We start from the raw sequence: 23,573 nt of genomic DNA, 5'->3' as shown, positions 1-23,573 counted from the left end.
CTACATAACACAAATTTCCAAGGAGAATACTCATAAAACTAAATTTACACCTATGTTTAAATGTTTTGCCAGACTGGGAAGAAACTTCATTAAAAGATTTGGGAACACTTGTGTCCTTTCATGTGTGACATTAAGAAGGGATTATTGTGCAAACAGCTAATAGTATTTTTTTAATATCCTGCTTTGTGATCATTCCAAGAGATGTTTAGCTCATGTCTGAAGTAGAATGATTGCAGTTTTTAGTTGCCACTACAGCATTTAAGATTTGACAGGCTCTGTAAGTGGACTTTCTTGGGGGATACCTCATTCTAAATGTAACTGCTACTTGCTGTTGCAATAAATACTTTTATCCTGTTTTATTATGCATGAAAACCTGCCAAATAGGTGCATTAGAAAGTATTTGTCCTGTTTAAAGGCACATCAAAACTTCAACATTTTTCTGGGAAAAAAGCTCCCTCAGCATCCCTGCAGGTTCTTTTGTATTGCAAGAAGGATAACAGGAAAGGATAACAGGTGTCATTTTGATGTTTTGGTGACATAAATAAATTATTTGTGTCACAGGAGGTAGCATCACATGTAGCATAGAGCTGCCCTGTGAAGCTGCTAAGACATGAACATTCTTACTGTTGAAAATGCAAAATCTGATTGAAGATGTTTTCCTCAAAGTCCTTCTCATGTGCAACGTGGGCAGCTGTGAAATTTGTGATCTTCCTAGAAGTGCTATGCACTGAAGCAACAGAGAAATTGCAAAATGTTTTGCTTGAATCAAGCCATTGGAGGGGAAAAGAAATATCATCCCCTGCTGCAACTGTTAATATGTTCAGCTTCCAGAACCAGCACTTCATCAAGATCAAACCTCCAAACCTCTTGGAAGGTTAAGCCATAATACATTTTAAACAGTTTTTTCACACAGTGCCCTGGAGGTGGTGAGTTTGTTTGTTTGTTTGCTTTTTTAGGGAGCAAACAACATGATTTTACCTTACCTGGGACTGTCTGTGGGGGGTAGCAGGCCTGGCACAGCTTGCTGAAGAATGTGGTGTGACCTGCTGCAGTGGTGTTGTGCTGGAGACATCTGGTTTTGGAGCTTTAAAAAGAACAGGGCGGGACACACAAATATTTCATTGTCAAATCTGAACCAGATGGGAGGTAAAATATGTAGCAGAGTTCTCATAAAATTCATCTGAAATTAAATGGTGTAGGAAACCAGACAAGGCACTTATTAGAAATGGCCCTTTTTTACAGGCTGACTTTGCACAGTAGGAATTTGCAAATGCACTAGAGATGCTAACGATTTCAGGCCTCTGGAGATCCATTTCCTGTGCTATTACTGACTGTGCTGAAGTTTTCAAGGAAACACCTGTTTATATTGTCTCCCCATTCCCTCTGTTGGCTGAATTAGTTTTCTTTGCCTTGGCAGTGAAGAACACTCTGTGATACAGCTTTGTGAGAGTTGAAATCCTTGATAGGATGCTGTGGGCTTTGTGCAGAATGTGCTACATTCCATATCTCCTGGGTAGGCAGCCTCTCCTAATCCTACCAGGGTATGTCCAGAAATCCAGAGAATCTGAAACTGTTAAACTGTGGGAGTAATTTTATGTATAAATCTGATCAGAAATATAGATGTGAAATAACATTGAGTAAATGACTTAATGTTTTTGTTCTTTAAAGCACCCTGCCAAGTATTCATTAACCCTTTCTTTAGATTTGACTAAAACTTGTGGTTGTTTTGCTCCCAACCTTCTGTAGAAGTCACTAAACAATTCCTTCTCAGCAGGAGGGGCATATGAACTAATAGATTTTGTAATTAAATGAGTGTAGAGGCAGACAGAGAAAGCCAAGGAATTTTCTTGTTTGGGCCATTCATGATAACTCCTTTGCATCAGGTATTGGATTCTGGCACTGCCCAAGCCATTGTGCAAACACTGTGGCTGCACTCAGTTATGCCACAGTGTTTTATTTATGACACACTCCCAAGCCATAATTCATTCCATAATTGTTACACATCTAAGATGCTACCTAATGGAACTGTCTCGTGTAGCAGTTTTATTTTACAAAATCTATTTGTGTGTGTTTATTACTTAGAGCTAACAATACTTTGAAGTCAGCAAAAATTATAGTAATTGCCATTGTTCATTGTCAAAATGTTTTATTTGGAAAAGATTATTTCTTATCCAGCCTGCTTAGAAGTCCCATATGTTTTATTGATATCAACTAAGATTTTTTCCTTGTCTGCCCACACTCTCCCTAGTTTGCATGTAGTGGACACAGTAATACATCTTGATCAAGGAATTAAGCAAGTAGGCTGGAGGCATACCAATTTTAAAGACAGTTTATGAAAATATTACCCTGCAGCTTTGAAGAAAAGTAGTTCAATGTAAGGAGCAATTGCTTGAGATAAAAATCTGATTATCCTTTATGAAAGATGAGAGAGTGAATCTGAATGGCCTTGAGTTTCCAGTGTAGTAGTGAAGACATAAAGATACTTTGAGCTGTGTTCACTTCTGCATTTTTTTCTGTTACTCTGAGCTTCTAATGCTCATGGAGGATTTTTCCATCTCTCTCTGATTTATGTAGAGATGTTAGAGTAAGTTTAGAGAGAACTGAAAATGAAAAATTAGTGGCTCAGTGGCCTGACTGTAGAGAAAAAGGGAGGCATTCACCATGGCTGTTTCTAAAGAAAAATGATAAACCTGCAGCAGAAAAGATGATAGAAGGTTAGAGGTTTAAGGTTTGAAGAGGAGAAATGATAGAAAAAAACTTCTTCAGTCATGCATCAGGAGAGGTGAACTTTGAGATGCACGGAGCCTTTTCCTCTGCTTTGTGGTTCTAATTAGCATCTGCCTGCACAAGCAGATGATGACTTTTTCCTCTGCTTCCACTTTCAATCTACTTTTGAAAGATGCTGTTATGACTTTTTGTAGGACAGATTGCACTGAGGCAGGACTGGTCCAGATACAGCAGAGTTTGCCTTGAAGTAATCCTGTGCCTGCACAAAGCTTGGGAGACTTTACAAATTCCACAGCTGCTGAGAGTTATGGGTATTTGTTACCCTCAGTATCCTGACCATGTAAAACCTAATTCTTCTGGCCATTCGGGGTTGCCAAGAGGGAAATGGCTTGGTAATTAGTCTTGAAAGTGATGAATGAACTTGGGTCTGTGTAAATGCAGTGCAGACAGTCTGTTTGCTGAACTTCAGAAATCTCCGTGCTTTGGAAATGGGACATTGTTTATATAAGTAGGATTTTTAGGATTTTTCAGCAAGAGACATCCTTTTCTTGTTTTTCAGAAGCAAAGCATTTCCCCTTTAACTGCAAGTCTCTATAATGTAGGATGGGAAATGCTGCAGACTGCTGTGAAAGGCACTGATAAATGCTATTTTCCAAGGGGAAGAAAAAAAAGGCAGACAAGGGACAAAATCAGTACCTTGCATTTGACATGTGGATACCAAAAGTTGGTAGATGAATATTGCTAACCTTTTTAGAGGATAAAAGTGACAAAGTGAAGGGACTTTGCTACCAATCCCCTGAAACCACAGCATGATGGTGTTTTTTTTGGGAAAATATATTGTCCTGCATGGTGGGGGAAGGACAGATGGATAGATTCCTAAGCCACAATTTAAAATAGTCAGAACCACTGAAAGACACACTGTTTTCACTTTTGGTATTAAAATCTTTGCAGTCTCAAGTTCTGAGGCTCTTGGGCTTTTAGAAGAACCTGTGAAGAACAGCAGCTTCTCTTCTGTAATGTACCACCTCTGCCCTTAAACAGAGATAGTGATAAATCTTCTCTTTTTAAACCAAGATTCTGGGATATTTTAGCTCATATTTATTTATCCTCTACCCTTGAACTTGTCATTGTATTTTAGTGCCTGTGCAGATTCCCTGATGCAATGGGCAGTGTCTGCCATGGAAGGAGCTCAGTAATGAATCCAGTAATGAAACCCACGGGCTGAATTCTGTGGGGATGCAGCAAAAGGGAGAGGTTCTTGGCAGAAATCCACCTTGCACAGGGTGAATTAGCAGTACTGAAGCTGAAGGAAGTATTGTCCCCCTGATATTTCTCATGCAAAGCCAGAAGAACACTGTCAAAGTATGGAAGATATGGAGAGTCCCCCTGCCATGGTTGTTATGAGGGACCCATAACTTTGTGTTTCTGGCCTCTGTTGGCACTGGTGTCCCACAACTGGGGGACATCAGCAGATTCCCTGCAACATCTGAGCCATCTTTGCACATGATGGAGAACTGAGGCATTCAGAACTTTGGTGACTGCTGTATGAATTCTTTAAACTTTTGGAATTTGGTATCCAAACAAATATCGTCTGGGGGAAAAAAGCTGCATGCCTAGTGCCAGCTTTTTATTTTAGGCCTAGCAAGGAGTGGTGAAAGAAGAAAGTTTTGAAACAATTTTATTTTACAGTAAAGCTTGTAATTGGTTTTGGAAGAGCAGTTCTAACAAATTACTCATAGCTCATGTGTGTATACAGCAAAAGTCTGCAATCCCTTTAATTTTAAAGTGATCTTGTTAGTGCTTTTGGCTATCAAGAAGCATTTATCATGTGATTTTGCATCTGTGTTTCTTCCTTTTTGTTTACAACCCCAATAATTTGTAACTTCCCAGCCTACATTATAATTTGGGTATTTGAAGTCAATAGAGACTTTCATTAACAACAGTGAAAGTAGGACTGGATCCATAAACCCTTTTTCTTGAAGTCATCATTTTAATGATAGGCAGGAGGAACATAATTGTAACTAAAATTTATGAACAGTGAACCTATTATACATAAATATTATTGTAATGAAATGAAATCCAGTCTAGTTAGTTACTTCTAGGTCTCAAATACTTACAGCCTAAACTGTGCTTGCTTGCCTGGTAGATGTGATTGATTACAGATTTAAACTTGATTAACTTCCAGGAATGCACAGAGGAGACATGCTGAGAAAAACAGAATGAAATAAAGTGGGAAATATACTGTGCATCAGGTGTGTGCTTGGTTTGGGGTTGTTTTTATTTTGTTTCATTGCTTTTTTTTTTAAGGCAACATCAGTGTTAGCAGAATAGGAGAACTGATGATGTTAGCATCCTTCCTGTCAGGCAGGCAGTGCCTGGGCAAGCTGCAGGTGTGGGCTAATGCCAGTCTTCCATGGATGTGCATCTGGAATTAGCTCCAAGCAGATGGAAATGGGTGATGGATCACCACCTAGGCACTCAAGCATTTGGAGATGTTCTTGGGGAAAGCCCTCTGGAAGAAAGCCTGTTGATTCCTAACCTGTCTCAAGCTGGCCTCCTTTTCCTTTTCTCTCTTTTCGCTGTGTTTCATTTTTCTGGGCCCACTTCATGAACTTTTGGAAGCTGCAATAATGAGAAGTGTAGGTGAGTGGAAGAGGCTGCTCACACAACCGTGAAGGATAATTAGGATGTGTCTGCAGCTGCCTGCAGGCCATTTGTTTCAAAGTCACCTGCTGACAGCTGAGCACTGTTTCCTGTTTTCACAAAGCTCATCATCTTTTTAGGAAAGTTTACTTGCAAGCTGGAGACCACTCAAGGAGTACTTGGAATTCTTTTATTTTTCTGTGCTCTTCTAATGCCTCGCAAACCAAATTACATGAACTGCATTTAAGTGGTGAATCAACAGTTGGCAAAACATCATTTTGGTATGGAGGTGACAATGAAGATAAAAATTCTACCCAGACTGAATTTCCCAGACTTTACTTAGGTTTCCTCTGGGTATTTCCCTTCTGTACTACTTGAGTTTTGTGCTTGAGAAGACAGGGAAGATATGAAACAATATGATGGGTAGTAGTTGATAGAGTTGGTGCGTACAGGATCCAACAGCATCTAATTGTAAGGTGCTGATGGAGGGAAGGGTTTAGGATCCTCTTCTTGCAGGGTTTTCCTGGTCACACAGGCAGGAAAATTCCCTCCCATGAGGAATATTTCTTGTCTGAGCACTAAAGGGGCTTGTGTACTAGAATGTTTTGAGGTTGTTTTTTTTTTTTTGTCAGTGAATAGTGATGCCTTAAGTAATAATATTAAAGATTTGCATGTATATATTGTTCTTAGGCTTTTTAACAACATCCAAGCCTGTAGTATCTGTAGTGGTCTTAATGATGATTGTTGAAGTTGTACTGTTCACAGAAATAAGTTTGGCCCAGTGTTTTAATATTGGACAAGCCTGCTTTTCCTGACTGGCATGCCAGACAAAATGCCCCAGTGATGGAATTTTTGCACAAAATTTAATATCAGGGACCATCCTATAGTTATTGTCTTTCTGGTAATGCTATTGGAGTAGAGAATTTTTTATTTTTCAAGTGCTGAGGAAAACCTTAACCTGCCAGAGGCGTGTTCAGCCGGGTTGGGAGGGAGAGCAGTAGAAGCGTGTGACAGTTAATGAGGATGGTGGCACGGAAAAGCCGGCCTTGGCAGGTGCTCCTCGCTGACAGCTTCCCCCTGAGCAGCCCCCACACAAATGTCAGACTCAATAAAAATCCTTCAGGCTGTGCGAGTGGGAGTCTGCTGGCAGGATGCTTCTGGATTTCAGGAACCTTTTCTGTATTTCAGGAACCTTTTACCTCTGTAGTTCACAGAGAGGTGGAGAGTCCTGCCAGCAGGGTCTATTTCAACCTGTTCACATTTTTTTGATCCCGAGCGTTCTGTCATGTCAATGAGTTTTACATTTGTTTTGATATGAAATTATTTCCAGAAGTTTCAGTGAAAGGGTTATTTGAGATGATACCACGTCCACAAGTATTTTTAAAACCTATAAACTTTGATTGTGATTGCGATTCTTTTGTTTGAGGGTGAAAAATAATAAAGGCAGGTTTTATCCATGTGTAAATCTTGCCTGATGGGATGCTTTGGAAAAGAAGGTGGGCTGGCCTCCCTTGTCACAAAACCTGATTACAGATTTAAACTTGATTAACTTCCAGGTTAAATTTTAAATTACTGATTAAATTACTGCAGATGGATTAATCCCCACATAGATTTCAGCTATGTGGGGATTAATCCATCTGCAGTAATTTATCCTGAATACTTCTCCTGAGGTCGTTCTCTGACCTTGCAGCTCTGCCTGAGGTAGGGTCAGCTGTGCAGGAGAGGGGTCCTCCCAGACTTGCTTCTGCTTTTGCAGCCTCACAGTTGCTGTGATATTAACAGCTCTCAAAATGTTACTGTGTCAAGATTTCCTGCATTTCCCCATCTACAGTTTAGCAGTGTAATTAAATTAAGGTCCTGATTCTGAAGCCAGGGTATTTTGACAGGCTTCAGTGCCATTGAAGTCAATGGTGGGATGGAGACTCACTGGTTCTCCTTTACAAGATTTAAGTGATGGTGGAGATTTAAATATATTTTTCAGTGAGAATGACATCTGGATTATTTTTTCAGAAGTGCTCTAGATGGTCAGATGATGCAAATGTATGTTTGCTTTAGTTCACAGTGGTGATGCTTACCAAATTTCATCTTGGGGTGAAACTGCAGTGACTGCATTCTCAGATTGCTTTTAGTTTTCAAATATTAAAAAATGTGTTAGAAAAAGGGTGGGGAGGGGGAAAGGAAATTAAATAAGTAAAATGTACAAAACAAGAAGTTGCTGTCAAAAAAATTCCTATAGCAGGAAGGGTAACAGATTTAAATGTGATTTCATACATCTGGTTATGTCTGGAAACAAAATCTTCTTGGCCTGAAGATCTGTATAAGCTAGTGAACTGTATGTACTCCTTGGTGTAGTGATAGGATCAGGCTGTGGTTGCTTTTATATCCCCTGGAAGCAGTATGAGAGTAGTTTAAAGTGTCCAGGGGGGAAATTTTAGTGCCCACTGATACATGAATCCAGCTGGCTTGAATGGTCATTGGATATAGCCAGAGGAGATAGAAATAAAAGCTGTGGAGAGCCCTCTCCTGCTATATTGATTTTGGAGCTGGTGCTCCTGATCCATCAGGACAAAGGCAGAAATAATTCAGATTAATTGTGAGTCTTTGGTAAACTGTAGAATACATGGTTTATTCTGCCAAAATGTGTATTGGGAATGCCTTTAGCCAAAGTAAAATACCAAGAACAAGTTTGTCTTTCATATTCAGTGTGGAGAGTCTTACCTGGCAGGCTTCAGGAATCTTCTCTGGTGGTCAAGCTGAGTGCACATGCTGTGTCTGAGACTGGTGGGACACTTGCAAGGTTAGCTGGAATACCACATAGAGGAGGATTTCTGTCTCTAACTGCTGTAATGACCTTCTCTACCTTTAAAAACTTCATTGAGGATTGTAAATAAAGTGCAGTTGGCAAAAAATTAAAACAACACATAGCCTCGTGTATTTGATTAGGGCAGCACCAGCAACTCTCAGGCAGGCTCCTCTTTGCTCACACACTTTTTATTTCAGAGGTATTTCTGGTTGGGCCCCAGCTCCTGGTGCACACACATGGCCCTGCATGGATTATGTGAGGGGCTTAGCTCTGGCTGCCTGGATTTGCAGGCAGCGTGTTGACAGGAAATGAGTTTGTACCAGGACGTGCCTTTGGAGGACCATTTCCAGGCAGTTGTGAGGGTGACATCAACGTGTGGAGGTCAGGGGGAGGCAGGGGAGGGGGCCAAGGCAGCCCCTTGGCTGGAGGTTGGTTTTGGCAGTGCCTCTGTGGGACTGCAGGGTCCATCATGGTTTGTTTCTCTGGCTGCTGTTTGCATCCAAACTCCGGGCAGCCTTAATGAAGGTTGCCTGTGCCCATTTGGGAACCTGCTGGGAAAACATGGGAAAATGGAAAATGCCATCCTTGCCTGTCACCCCTGGACAGCACTGGAGCTCACCATGGCTCTGAGGCAGCTCCCAGCAGCTGGGGAAGAGATCTCTCCCTGTGCTTGCCTGGGATTTTTATAGGGTGTCCTGTTAAAAGCTATTTTATTGTAGGCTGTGCTGAAATGGTGTGATGGCTTAGTGAACTATGTAAATAAAAGCACTGACATCAGAAATCCGTGGTGTCATAGGAGCCGGGCGCTTCTTCACTTCATACTGATTTTGGTATTGATATTTTTTGCACACATGGAAAATTGTTTGATTCTTTAAAATTGTTTGATTCACTTTTAAACGATAATAATAAAGCCCCTAATAATGTTCTAGAAGCCCTGCTATTGTTTGAGCTGTGTTATACCATGAGTGATTGCCTAACTGCTGTTTTCAGATGATGCCCTAATTGCATGGAAGTCTTTGCAAAGTGCATTTCCCTGTGGGGATTTTCCTTAGAATAAACACTTCTTTAATGTGTTGTGGGTTTTGTTTTTTTTGTTTTGTTTTGTTTTTTTTTTTAGTCAGAAGCTTGTAAGGGAAATGTTTATATTGGGGAAAGATGTAATATCCGTTCTAGCCGCCTCTCTCTAAAACTAAATTTTTCTTTCTTTTTTTTTAAGGAAACAAAGAAAAGTTTAGCATCTCCTCCAAAGTCTTCTAGCTTCAGATCATCTCAAATAACGTTAACATTTTTGTCCCAGTTTTACAATTATTTTTACTTTTGCTCAGCATTTTCTTTTGCTCAGTCTATTGGGTATAAAGTGGAGTAAAATTGAAACTCATGGAAGATGGGAGGCCTGGATCCCTACTGAGACTAGCTAATGTTACAAAGTTGATTTTAATTTCCTTTAAGCTGTGTGTCTTTCCAAAAGCATTTGCTATCCATGTCCAACACCTAAAGTGTTTTATCACACTCAGCCCTCTTTAAATCAGTGGGACTCTGACCCATGGGTATGTTAGAAATACTCAAATATGGCTGGGGAATTTCCAGTGTGGCTGCAGAAACTCCAGAATCTGACAAGCAGGTAACCCAAGTCCCTTCTCTAATATTTCTTAGCAACCTAAATATTTTACTCTCTTAGCCAACATTTATTATAGCTCCTTTAAGATGTTTTCCAGACTGGGTGTGATAAGTTCACTGTTGTGCTCTGGAAAATTGCACAACTGGTTGTAGGATAGGAAAGTTAGGGGATTTATTTGGAGCTGTAGAACAGTGATGGAACCATTACTGTTGCTTTGGCTCTGGGACATCACTGTGGTGGCAGTGCTGCAGCAATATATGTGGATAATAACTGTACAACTGTGTTTGTGCACTCTCTGTCTGGAAATAATTGGATCACTTACATTTTAGTACATTTAATATTTTTATTTTTTGGAAAATTAAAACATCAGGATGATCGTATGGCACTTCTGTGTGTGTGTAGGTCCTGTTTATCTATATAAGTCTTAAATAAAACTTTTGGAAAAGGACTTGCAAAAAATTCGAGATCAAAAAATTATCTCCATCCTGGTCTTGTTTTAAGTATCAGACTTCTTTTTGCTTCTTGGTTTATAGGGATCCAGAAGAACCGGTGAGATCAATTTCTTTAAAATTGTATTGAAAAGAGCCGATTTAAGGGTAGAGAAGTAAAACCTTTCCCCTGTTCAGCAGAAGAGGGGATAGCCCTTGAAGAGCAGTACCATAGGTGAAAGATGATGGAGGTGTGTGCCTGCCATCCACAGGGAAGGTTGTGTGGAAAACAGTGAGGTTTTGGTGTGTGCCAGGAGAAGGATTCCCAGTTTCTGGTAAAGGAGGATAAAACTCACATTTTTGGTACAATCTCCAGCTGCTGTCCCTAGCCTGCTTCAGTTTCCCTGCCCCTTCTCAGCAGAGGGAATACTTTATGCTTGTCTGCTTAGGTTTTTCACATATTGGTGATTTTAAAACTGAAGTTTTCAGTTTTTTAGTGTTGGGTTTTTTCCCCGGTATCTGGAAAACAAACTGAGTCAAAGGACTGACAATGCAATTATGAGGCAGTTGGTCAACACTCAATTTATTCTCACATGATGGAGAGAATATAAAAATGTAGAGCAACTCTGCAAAACACATAACTGCCTCATTTTTTATACTGCATAGGGGGGTGTAAGCTCTTACTTGGATGGTGTTAAAAGTAAAGGTTTGTCTGACTAGTGTCAAAGTGGCTTGAATTCAGTTTTCTTTAAAATGTTTATTCCAGATATCCAGATTGTGGTAAGTTCTTTACAACCTCCATGGTTGTAAAGGGGCAATAAGTAAAAAAAAAATCCCAAACCTCAGGTGCTTTGCTGAATACCAAGAAAACCTATGGAACTCAAATTCTCTGATTTGGTTTTACCCACTTCTTATCACTGATGCCATTTCAGAAGGTGAAGGCGAAAATAAATATTGTATCTTTTCCTTTCTCCTGTTTTGAGGAAGGCAAAGATAATGCTTTGACTTGTTATTTTTTTCTGTAAATCAGCTCTTCAGGTGCTGGGAATGTAGCAGACCGTGTCTTGGCTCAGCTGCTGACAGAAATGGATGGGATAGAACAGCTGAAGGACGTGACAATCCTGGCAGCCACAAACAGACCGGACATGATAGACAAGGTACAAATAGATGCACTGTTTATGTCCTGTTCCTCTTGAAAAGACCACATTTTGGTATAGTTCCATCTCTTACTCTCCAAACTGCTGTCTGATCAACTTAATGATGAAGAGTAGAAGGTTGGAAATGAAGACAAGGCAAAGCAATGGTTCATGTTCCTCACTTTTTTCCCCTCTCTACAGATTTTTTAACAGAAAAAAAAAGTTTTATGGTAGCCTTAAATATCTGTTTCCTAGAAGAAGCTTTCCTTAAGCCAAGCTCATTGAACTAGTGCAGCAACATTTCTGTCAAACTGCTGCTGTGGTTTTTGCTTCTGTTGTGTTTGTTTATGCAGGAGTTTGCTGGAGTTGGTTGGTTTCATTAGTTACTTCCTTTCAAGAATTAAGTGTCTCAGCAATTCAGTTACCAACTGTAAACAGGGAAATTTCTCCTCAAATCCCACGGCAGCTCTGCTGGTGTGACAAGAACATTTCAAGTTCGTAAAATCTTGAGGGTTGTAACACTTACTGCAGAAAGCATCCAAGCACACACCCAACCCAGCAGCCCTCTAGAAAATCTGCTGTAAAACAGTTTACCACTGTGGTGCCTTCTCACAGCTAAGTGCAGTAGATGGATCAGTCTGAAGTGATTTCCTTTAAGATATGATTGGTAATGTTGGTAAGATTCTTTATTCCACAGCTTTTTGCCTTCACAACATTATTGAATTTGATGACATGTTAATGAAATAAGTTTATCTTTTTTAGAGTTTCTTATAAGTTTCTTAAATCTCCCATTGTAAGCTGGTTTTGGAATAGTCTTTTCTGTTTTTCTTGGAGCATTCAGACATAAAATACATGTGAAATGTATATGTTTAAGATATGGTTTGTATGCACATGAAGTCTTGAGAAGAACTTGCATTTTGGCTGCAGAACACAGCCTCTTCCCCTCTGAAGTGAAGGAAGCCACCCAGCTGATGAAGACCTGACAAAGATTTCCTCAGAGCTTACTTGTACATTTATCTGTGAGCCTGCCATGACAAAGCAGAGCTAGCAAAGAGTTTTCAGTAAAAGGTGATAAAACTCATCAGTGAAAAATGTGCTTGTGCAAGATTGAAACTTTTAAGATTTCACTTTTGTCAAATTGATTTGTGTAGGCACACAGTTTGTGGTAATTGGGGTGGGGACTGTGGCCAAACCTCACCCCTAATTGGTCACAGCTGTGCAGGACAGGTGAATGCTATTGAAGGTGAGGAGAGCCCAGGGCACTGCCCAACCAGCAAAGGGAGCAGAGGGCACACAGGGGCAGGGCATCAGCAGGAGGGGATAAAAGGCTGGGCTGAGGGACAGAAGGGCAGATGGCTGCAGCCTTCTGGAGTGCTGTGGTGTTGCTCTGTGTGGGCTGAAGCCTTCTGATACTCTATGGTGACACTCTGTGTGTTGTGGCCATCTCAGCTGTGATGTATGCTGTGACAGGTTTGGAGGGTTTTTTTGTAACTGTTTTTTGGGGTAAGACTAAGCTGAATTTGAAAACATTCTGGTTGTTGAACAGCAGGGAAATTTCTTTTGGTGTCAGTTCAACATTCTGCTGTGTTGTCTCCATCACCACCTGGAAGTTGAGTTCTATGTCATTCTCCCTTTTGCTGGATTTCTCCTGGGCACATGGTGAACACTGGTTTCTCATATATTGGGTTTTATTTGAAATACTGGCAATATTGGAACAAAACTACCGTGAGTTAAGGGTGCCACCCTGCAACACAGAGGACTTTAGGGTAGAACCTAAGTTACTGTGTGTTGTACGTACATCACTCCAGATGTAAATACAGACCTCTTAGCCTGGGAATGAAAGTTTTCATTTTGACATGTTGCATAAAAATGTAATGTATTCTGTACATATGAATTTTATGGGAATAGTGAACTTTTAAGAATGAACAACACAGTTCTGTTATCCAGACCAGACAGGCTGTACCATGAGTTGTACTTTTTGCCTTTCCTGAAAGAAAGATGATGATACCAGAAAGCATTTGTACTTCACTAATGGGAAATCTTTCAGTAGGGGTTTTAGTTTACTCTGTAATTGGTGACCCCTTTGTGAAGGTAAGAATTTGTTAAATTAATATTTTATATGGAAATAGTTATGCATGTCAAAAAGTGAATGTCTTGTTTGCATAGGTAGGTATGGTGATTATATAGTAATTTTTGAGGATATGACTTTTACATATGGTATTAAAGTGCAATGCAGTTTCTGTTCTCTACTTCCAAAGGCTGGGAAAATGTCTGCAATGCTTTTTTGTGACTATTCTTCAGTTTTCAAATCAAGAAATCCTTGAGGAATGTGTGTTTCTAAGGCTTCTATGCCTGCAAAATTGGTAACAATCCATCCAGCATTTTAATTTATGTGCCTCCTGCTTAACTGACAATGATGTGATGATTAATCTCTTGTAATTTGCAAACAGCACGTGGGGATATCAAATGTAAGGGTATTCCCCAGAGCCTAGTGCAGACTTCATTATCCCTGCAAACACTACAGTACATTGCTTTTGGAGAGTGAATAGATTTGAGTCACGCTTTATACAAAGTTATGCGTAATGAGAAACTTGTTTGGGCTTGTCACAGATGCCTATTAATAACTTATTTCTCTAAGATGTCATGATTGTATTGAAATAATACTGCATCCTAAAGTTGTGTCTCGTGTTTGTGTCTCAGCTGCTTTGCATCTCATTCATGTGATGCTGGGGAGACTTTGGAATAGTTTCTGTTTTCTGTAAGAATACAAACCCAGCACGTACTGTTTTCAGCCATGTATGGTACAGAAAGTGATTTCTCTTGGAAGGGAAATATTCTGGAACAAGATGTTCTGAACATTCTTTGAAAGTGATACAGAAACAAAACACTCTGAGTCAGTAATAATAGTAAAATCTTTCCTTTTCTTCTTCATTCTATAAGCAGAATTGATGAGCAATAACTGGAAAAACTGCCTTTTGGTTTTAGTGACTTACCCACTCAGGAGTGATTTTTCATACCTAAAATATGTAGCAGTAACTTTATGGACCTGCTTATGATTCAAAGCCTGTTTGTATTTTCCTATGCATCAGTTGTCCTAATGAGAGATCACTCATCCCTACATAACATTTTTTGAACCCTGTGTATAAATTGCTCAGCTTGAAGTGAAATATTCTGTCCAGACATACATGTGAACAAGTTTTCAGGTGTGCTGTGACAGATTTCCATGGCAGAAAACCTATACCAACTCCTCAGGATTCGCGTGCCCTTTTTTTCCTTTTCTCAGTGGAGCCTGTGGAACTTTGCTTTTTTTAGTGCTGGGCTTACTTCTGATGTAAAAAGGGTGAATTGGTATCATTACCTACCCATGCAGATATCTTTTTTTCCCCCTGCTCTTAAACAGCATTTCAAACTCCATTAGCAAGGGTACATTGGGAAAAAAAGGAGACTGTCAGATCCCCAGGGACCTCGGTGAATGTTTTAGCACAGGAAGCAATATGCACGTTGGTTTTCCCTCCTGCTGGCTCCCATTTGAATGTCAAACACTTTAGCTGTGATGTAAAACACGAGGTGAGGCACTGAGTGAAGGGATGGCCCGTGGTACAGGGTGACATCCTGGTGCTCCTGACAGCTTCACTTCTCCTTATCTTGGGGTGCAGAAAAGAGTATCCTCAAATATGCTATTTGCATAAGAATGACAGGATGTGATAGGACAAATGAAGATTAATGGCAGGCTGTGCTGTCAGCATTGCCCATTGTCTCCAGATTGATGATGGTCTGGATTTTGTCTGCATTCATGAGCTTCAGTGTAGTTGAAACTGGAAGCTGTCCTGGTACCAGAATACTGAAGAGCTGAACCTTTGCAAATGCTTTGTTAGCACAGGAGGGCAGTGCTTGGCTCCCCGTTTCCAACCATCCTGCTTGTTGCTATAAAAACATGTATTTTGAATATTGTGCTGGTGCAGGGGATTTTTCCCACCTCCTTTTGCATGTTTATTTTGCTTTTTAAAAACTTCCTGCTCCCTAGCCTTCCTCCTTACTTTTTTCCTCTTCCATCACCTGCAAGTTTTGCTGCTCCTTATATAAGCTTTGTTGACTTCATTCTATTAACCACTGTCTTTGAAATTAGCTTATTTAAGAGTCATGTGAATAACACTGAGTTTTCTGTTCTGGGTGCATTAACAAAGTAAAACAGAACTGCAGCTGATATTCTTCCTAGAAACTGCCAAGCGTGAGGAAAGGGAGCGAAACTCCCTTCCCTCATGCTTCAGTTGGATTTGGAGGAGTCTTCTGGGCAGAGAAATCAAGCAGGGATTTATCAAATTGATCTGCCCCTCAAAATGTTGATTACTATGTAGTTATGGGACAATCTTAATTTAAAATGGCTTGTTTTGATGATAATAAAAAAATGCATGATAGAACCATTTGGCAGAATCAGTAAAGAAATTATAATTTCTTGCCTGCAGCAAAAGTGAATAATCTTTCCTCTTTAAAAACATCAAAGTTCACTCATTCTGAAGGCTCATGGAAGAAATTCAGATATTTAAGTTTGCAGTTTTACAGGTTAAAAGGAATAGGGAAGTATCTTGCACATTTATTCCTTATTGTCTGGAAATGTGTACGTGCTGTTACAAAGCAGGTGATGCAGTGGCACAATCTTACTTCAGTACCACCTCACACATTCTCCTGTTTTTTACATATTTGCCTGTTGGTGATTTCTGTTTTGCCCAGATACATCTCACTAAAGGTTATCCCTGGGTTCCAAGTCTGGCTTGGTAGGATTTTGGTTTTCCCAGGTGTTGTACAGGACTGTACAGTTAGAAGGCAATAATCCATCATGTGTCTTGCAGGGGTAGGGAATGAGCAGAGTAAGGAAAGGGGGATAAGTCTCTTGCTGCCATTTCTCAGCAGTGCAGATTTCATCCAGATTTGGAGGACAGGGGACCAAAGATTGGGTGCTTTTTAGAAGGAAATGGTGCAGGAACATTTAACTTTCCCACCTCTTGTGATGCAGTATTTCGGAATAGGAACTGAAGTATGGGAATGCAAATCACCACATCTCTCCACACTGCTGAACCTTTAATTATTATTTTTTTACTTTAAATGCTGAAATGGCTCCCTGCTTGTCAAAGGACACTCCTCATATTCTTGTAAAACCCTGGGATTAAAAACAGTGAGTGAGATTTTGTGGGTCTCCTTTTCAGTCAGCCAGCACCTAGAGCATTTACATCATCTTGTCCAGGTGCAAGTATGACTCTTTGAAATAACAGAAGATGTGGGATTTCTTTTGAAGACAAGATTGTTCTGGAGCATATAATAAATTTTCAGAAAATGAAGCTTTAGGGAAAAATAATATCAAACTATGTGACACTGAAAAGAGGATCAGATATTCTAAAATACGTTCACAATTTTGGCACCATCACATTTTCCATCAATTGGTTTTCTCTGGTATGTGTTTGAGTTTTTCCTCTTAATTTTCATAAACTTGCAACTCTGACTGGGACAAAGAGGTGCTCTGGGAAGTTTTTTAGAGGTTCAACTTTCCCTTTATTAATATCAGATCTTTACACTTTAGGGTGATTAGAAGCTTATTACCTTTACTTAAAAAAAAACAGCAAAAGAGTGAAGTGAAATTATTGAGAAGTTTTCACATTTTTTTTTTTCACCTGCTAAACTGAAATGGCTGAATCGATGCAGTTGATGAGCAGTGTTGTTTACTGGCTGAGGCTTTCAGGGGGTTGAGACCTCCAGATTTTGAGGCTGGTTTACATAGAGAATCCATGGTTTCTAAAGATCCTCACCACTCTTAGTGTGCAGCGGTAGTTTTGGAGTTCAAATCTATATATTTGTATCTCTTTAAGTCAAGAATCAGGTTTTAAGATTCACCTGAATCTCCCTGTCTCCCTTCCCCTCCGCCTCCTTCCTCACAGATGAAAACTTTGTTTTCTCATGAGCACAGCAAATAAAATATTTCCAGGTGTGCAAAAGTGATTTTTGTTTCCAACTATTCGATTGTCAGAGTGTGGAGGGCTGAGTAGTAAATCAGCCTTAAGGCTGCTATGGTTTTAAAAACAAAATCTTAGTGGTGACAGCTGAAGAGCACAGTGACTTTTTCACTCAAGATTTATTACTTGCCTGAAAAGAAAGGTTGGAGGGAAAACTTGTTGGTCTGCATATTTTCTCCTTTAGCTGATATACTATAGGGCCAGGACAAGTTGGCTTTATTTTGTCTGTGAAAACATACATTTAGACAGTATATGTAAAAATATAATAGTTTTACTTCAAATAGAACAGAAGAGTCAATTCACGCTTCTCTTGTTGTTTACAGCAGAGAGCATTCCTTGCATCAGCTCACTGGTGTGTTTTAGCATCACTTATACTTTTATAAACTTCCCTGCAGCACATGCCAGAACATTTCCTTCAAGGTATCAACGTGTATTTATTTCATTCCAGAGATGGAAAGGTGAAGGCCATGAGCCAAAGTTTGTTCTTACTCAGCCCTCCTGCCTGGAGGTCACACAGTCCAGCTAAGGTACACAGGGTGCTAGCCAGCCTCTGTACACAGTGGGAACTTGGAAAGGCTCTTGGTTCATGTCTGCTGTGTAAATGCTGTCCTGGTTCAATGAGTCTGTAACTGTGGTAGCAGGTGTGGTTTTGGAGGTTTGTGGTTTTTTGTTTTGTTACTTTTGTTTATGTTTTTTTTTAACAGTGACATGAAAATCATGCTGTATTTTAAGATAGCGTGAGAACATCTGGGGTTAAAATGAATAACACCTCTAAAAATGAAGGGCATGTAAGCAGTACACACAGAGTAGGTGTAAATTCCTCAGAGTTGGGTTAGGTCAAGCCTATTCTTCATGTTGGTTTAGTAACAAAGCAAAAAACTTGATCTAGAGAAGTAACACTGATTTTATGACTAAGTGCAATGTACCTGTACAGCAAAGTAGAGAGAGGGCAGAGAAAAAAAGTGCAGCAAGGCACTATGGCACTATATTGCACAGTCGGTGTGCTGGATGGCATGAGTCTCGGTTATATTTAATTAGCTTCATTAGGGTGGTGATAGCAGTTAAAGGAGAGACATTCCAAACAGCCTTGGGTTTTAAATATTTACAGGAGTGACGCTGGGAGGGATGTCAGTGTAATACTGAGAGCTGCAGCAGCTTGAGGAAGGGCTGCAGTTAGGGTGTTTGGGCTGTAGCCACAGACACATTTAGAGCTTGCTTTGCACTTGGTCTTCTGCCCAGCTTTCCTCTTTGTGGATGCAAAATGCACAGTGTTTGTCCAGCTTTTTGTGTATGCTATATTAAAATAGCATTATAGAGGATGTTGTGTTTGTCAAGCACTCATGAGTTAAGAACTGGCTGCAATCTTCATTCAGTGTGTGCATCGTAATGCAGGCTCTGTTTACGTTAATTAAAGATGTGTGCATTGTGCATGATTAATTAAATTGCCTTCATTTAGAAAATTATTTTTGCAAGTCATTATGATTGCCTCTACTTTAATTACCTTAATACTCACATTTCCTTGCTTTTGAGGGTTCTGATTAACACTGTTTAAAATCAGATGAACCATCACTAGTTTCTGGGGGAGAATTATCAGGTTTCATTGTTTTGTGTCATACTGAGATCTTTGTGGTTATCAGCAGTACAGGATCTGGGTCTGCCACAAAAAACTTGTTTATTTGATATATGTGATAAATTGACAATATTAAGCTCCTTTGTTTAATGCTTTATGGGTTTTTTTGTTTTGTTTTGTTTGTTTTTTTTTTTTTTTGTGGGGTCTGCTGTACAGGAATGGGACTTTTGCCTGTTATCCAGGATATTTTCTGACAACAAAGGAGTGCTTTCGCCCCACTATCCAGACTCTTGCTTTTCAATGTGTTTTCTCTTAATGTCAGGCTTTTTATTCTGGGTGCCTTCTTTCTCATTTTGCCTGACTGTGTTCAAACCACTCTCTGCAGTCATTTTGGGAGCCTAAATCCAGTATGGGCTGCAGACTCCTTGAGCCTTGGTAGGATCAGTCTTTGAGCAGGCAAAAGTTGGAAAAGGTATCTACAAAATGTCAAGAAGCTTCACAAAGCCTTTTCAAATTGAGATGTTTCAAGCCCTCTGTAATGTGGTCAGGTCTCAAGACCTCTCTCCAAAGGTTAGGGTGAAAGAGTTTTATTTTTATTAATTTTTTAAGAACTGTAAATAAAACTACATTTTTCCTGGTCTCCTTCTCATGCAACAGCTGAAATGTTTTGACTGGAGCATTACAAAACAAATCAGTCTAAGGCAGCCAGCCAGCTTGGAAAGGACAAGAAGGTCAAAGCTCAGAATAGCATAAGCTACTAAATAAATTATTTTATAATATAAAATGTTGAGTGACTTCTATATTAACTGTTGATAGTTATCTTTCCCCTAATAGGAGAGGGAGCTGTTCCAGTAAAAAGGGTGAAACAGGAGGCCTGGCTTTGTACAGGTCACTGGTTTGGTGTCAGTCAGAACCAAGGGCAGCTTGGGAGGATGAGGTGGCCGGCACACAGTGCCACTATTTGGTTGCACTCTTAAAGATTGTGAACTTTTCACTTCTCATTTTAGGTTTAGGAAAGCTCAGAACTTTATAATGAGCAAGCTGAAATACAGCCAAGCTCTTTACATCAGTAAAAGACTCTAAAGAACAGCTGAATTTAGGGATTAGGTGCTATGCACTTGTTTCTCAGTAAGAATTTTAGTAATTTTTTATTTAATGTTCTTCATAGATATTAGATACCATCATTAATCCTTTCAGTTGGTTAGAACCATTTCTTTGTGAAATTTCTGTGGGGAGAAGGAAAAATAGGAGATCACAATCAGAATTTCCAAGAGCTGATTTTTAGAAATTTTTTATTGTGTTAGAGGAGATCCAGCTTTAAATTCTATTTGCTCCATCCGTGATGAAAGCTGGATGTCTTGCACATGTGCTGCACATAGTTTTGGGGATGAATGGAAATACCATTCCTGTGCAGTATATGTAACACTGAAAAACAATAGGTTTGTTCAGGAAAGACAGGCTCTTTCTCTAAGAACTTAGTTCAATTCTTGACATAAAGCTGAATGTGGTAGTGGAACAATGTAGCACAGGAGGAAAGGGAGCGATCTGGAGGTGACTGATTAATAATGGATCATTTCATAAGGAGTGTGGAAGGATTGATGTGAACTGAAGTGCAGAGCTAGGGCTCTCCATGTCCATGTGAGATGTTAGTTAACATCTGCTATAAACAGTGCAAACTTGGTGAATGACTGCTAGAGCACTGGGTACCTCAGGGTTGGATTGGATATGCATAATAATGAGATTTTGGGTGTGTTTTAGGCTGTGTGGTTCCATGTATGGGCATCTGTAAGAGTTAGCTCAGACTCAGGACAACTTGTGATATATTTTTGGGATAACCTAGAAAAACATGTAAATGACAAGGTGATTGAGAGCAAAGGGTCTGGAAGTTTAATGAATATTTTGATTGAGCAGTGCCAGGTGGGACTCAGCAGTTCTGGAAACCTGAAGTGACTGCTTCTTTTGGGGGTCATATATGACCTATTCTTACCTAGCTGAGGAATTCAATTAAAGAGGGTGTAGTCACTTCTTCCTTTTTTTTTAATGTATGTGTATTTGCTCCATGGCAAGTGAAGTTTTGTGCTACAGAGAAGCATAAACCAGGTATATGTGCTTTGAATGCACTTTAAAGCAGTACTTTGATTACAGCATCTTCTTGAGGTACTCTTCCCAGTCAGGCACGGGAAAAGATAATTTTGGGAACTGCCCTTTTTAGCAGAGGTTTTGGTCGTGTGATATTGTTCCATGCAGAATGAGAGGAGAGTCAGCTATTCCTAAACAGAAACTGGCTTGTGCCTTTGATCATCCTTGCTGCCCTCCTCTGAACCTCTTCCAGATCTGTTACATCCTTTTGCAGAGCAGGGGACCGAGGTGCAACATGGGTTTGTGTGGTGCACAACGATGTTTTCTGGTCTGATCTTTACCCTTTTATTAACAGTCCTGAATTTTTAATGCCAGAAATGCTTTTTTGACTGCTGCCAAGAGCCAAACTGGAGTTTTCATCACTGTCTATTAAGACGAGAAGTGGTAATGATTCATCTCATGGCACATCTGTTTATTTATGAAGAGAATATTGAATTTCCCATGTTTGGTGCTTTGCTTTTACTTACATTGAATGTTATCCAATTGCTGTCTCCTGAGAGTCTTGGACAGTTCTTTACCATCAGTCTTCATCCCTGTTTCTTTGAATAACACCATCATTAGAAATTATGGCTCCTATATGATGTAATTTCTCTGGTATTAAACCTCATAAAGGAGGTGTAAATTTTATACAGGAAAAACAGATGGAGATGAAGGGGTCTGTACTGTGTTGCAATGGAGAGGTAACAGGAAAGGCCTCTCCCCTGCCAGTGCATGCTGTTATCTACAGACAGATCCTGACAAGCACAGTTGGACTCTTACTGAAAACAGAGAAGCAGAGGAATGAGAGATAAAGCATCACACAATATAACGAACTTGGGGGAATTTGTATTCCTTTGCACTGTTGTTTATTGGTTCTGAGAAGGAGAGGGAGAAGAACAGGAAGCCTGGCAGTGGTTTTGGTGCACGTTTGGGTACAAAATGAGCAAGCAGAAGCAAAGCAAAAATTAAAAAAAAAAAAAAACAAAAAAACAAAAAACTTAGAGATTGATCATTCTGAAAGAAGTTTCTCTGTGTAACAGCGTACATGGAGAGAGCCTAAACATGTACATGTGTGGAGAGCCTAAACCTGCCTATCTGTTTATAAAGAGGAGAACAGTGAAACAGGCAGTCCTTGAGGTTTACGAGGTGGTGGGAAAAAAAGCAGTCTGTAAGGAGGGCTGTGTCTTTACAGCAGGCAGCAATGCCCAGGAAAAGTGCTGAGTGCCAGCCCCCCCATTCTGGGGGAATGCGCTCCTGAGAGTGGCACAGAAAATGGAGGGATCACAGCCTTGGTTCTTGCAGACAAGAGTGAGTCCTCTTCAGGCTGCAGAGATCTTAGCTGTGCTTCAGAAGTTGTTTTTCTTAGTGGTGAATGCCTTCTGCAGAAGTCACTGAGCAAGGAGAGGCGGCGTTAGCCAGTTTGCAGGGCAAGTCTTATTCCATTACTTAACAGGGAGGCACGTGAGCTATGTAAGCAAGAACACACGCCAGGGTGTGTGTGTTCATCAGTCAGCATGTGGGGTGTGTGTAATTGGCAAACACACACCTTGGAACATGTTCCTGCACCTATAAAATGGCCATTTATTTTAGTTTTATTGAGGAATGTAAATACCCTCTGCGAGCTTACAAAATTCTCTTTTTTACATATATAAAATCGAAACACTGTTCTTTCATGCATTTAATGCTGAAGTGTGTTAAAGTCTTTAAATACCTGTTTTAGTGCTTAAGTACTACTTTGATCTGATATCTGAGCTTCTCTGTTGTCTCCATGCACTAAACAATTCCATTTGAGTGGGTGTGAGGAAATGTAACTTGACTTCATCCTAGATTTCCCTGTTGATTCCTATTCCTTGCGCTCCTCTGAGCTTCCCCACCTGTACTTAGAAACAATACATTTCCCAGGGGGGCTGCAGTACAAACCTTATTCTTCACCCAGAAGGATTGGCTTCAGAGGGTGTCACTCTTGGTGATGGTTTGATTCTGTGTATCAGCAGGGAGGATTTTATCCTGTTGCTTCAACTGTCTGCCTGCTCTCCAGATAAAAGTGTTGCCAAGGGGTTGAAGACTACAAAAAATTAGTGACATGGAAATAGTCTGTGCCTGAATCATTGACATGGAAATAGGCTGCAGCTCTTTGCTGCACTTCTGGAAGTGTACTGCCTGTAGAAGACTGACACCTTCTTATTGAAGGCCTCTGTCTCCTCTGTGCATCGTGAGCAAGAGTGATGGAAACAAAGTGGAAGAGCTGTAATTGCTGTAGGCGCTGTAATTGAGGCATTAGGTGCAGTTCTGTCACTGTTTCTCCAGAAATTGCTGATTAACATTCACAGAGCTCAAAAGTTTTCCCTCTGTGCGACCCCACTGCGTGTGAAAGGATTTCAGCATTATGGCTGAAGGGGAAGGCTTGTGTTTTCTCCTTTTTGGGTTAATTTTTTTTTTTTTTAGTTACTTTCCAGCAAAGAGAGCAGGGAAAGGAGAGAAGCTACCAGTGAAGGCTCTAGGTCATGTGCAAGATTTGTACAAGACCA

General features: G+C 40.1%; 1 protein-coding gene across 1 annotated transcript in view; it reads left to right on the top strand.

Moving 5' to 3' along the window:
- AFG2A (AFG2 AAA ATPase homolog A) overlaps positions 1-23,573 on the top strand; it is a 161,372-nt gene that overhangs the window by 36,809 nt on the left and 100,990 nt on the right. The window contains 1 exon segment of the mRNA XM_074542018.1: positions 11,250-11,376. Within this exon segment, the coding sequence (XP_074398119.1) occupies positions 11,250-11,376 (127 nt within the window).

The sequence above is a fragment of the Zonotrichia albicollis genome, chromosome 5 (assembly GCF_047830755.1).
Source record: "Zonotrichia albicollis isolate bZonAlb1 chromosome 5, bZonAlb1.hap1, whole genome shotgun sequence".
In the NCBI taxonomy this organism is placed as follows: domain Eukaryota; kingdom Metazoa; phylum Chordata; class Aves; order Passeriformes; family Passerellidae; genus Zonotrichia; species Zonotrichia albicollis.
The sequence above is the reverse complement of the archived record's forward strand: the minus strand, read 5'-3'. Positions and strand labels throughout refer to the sequence as shown.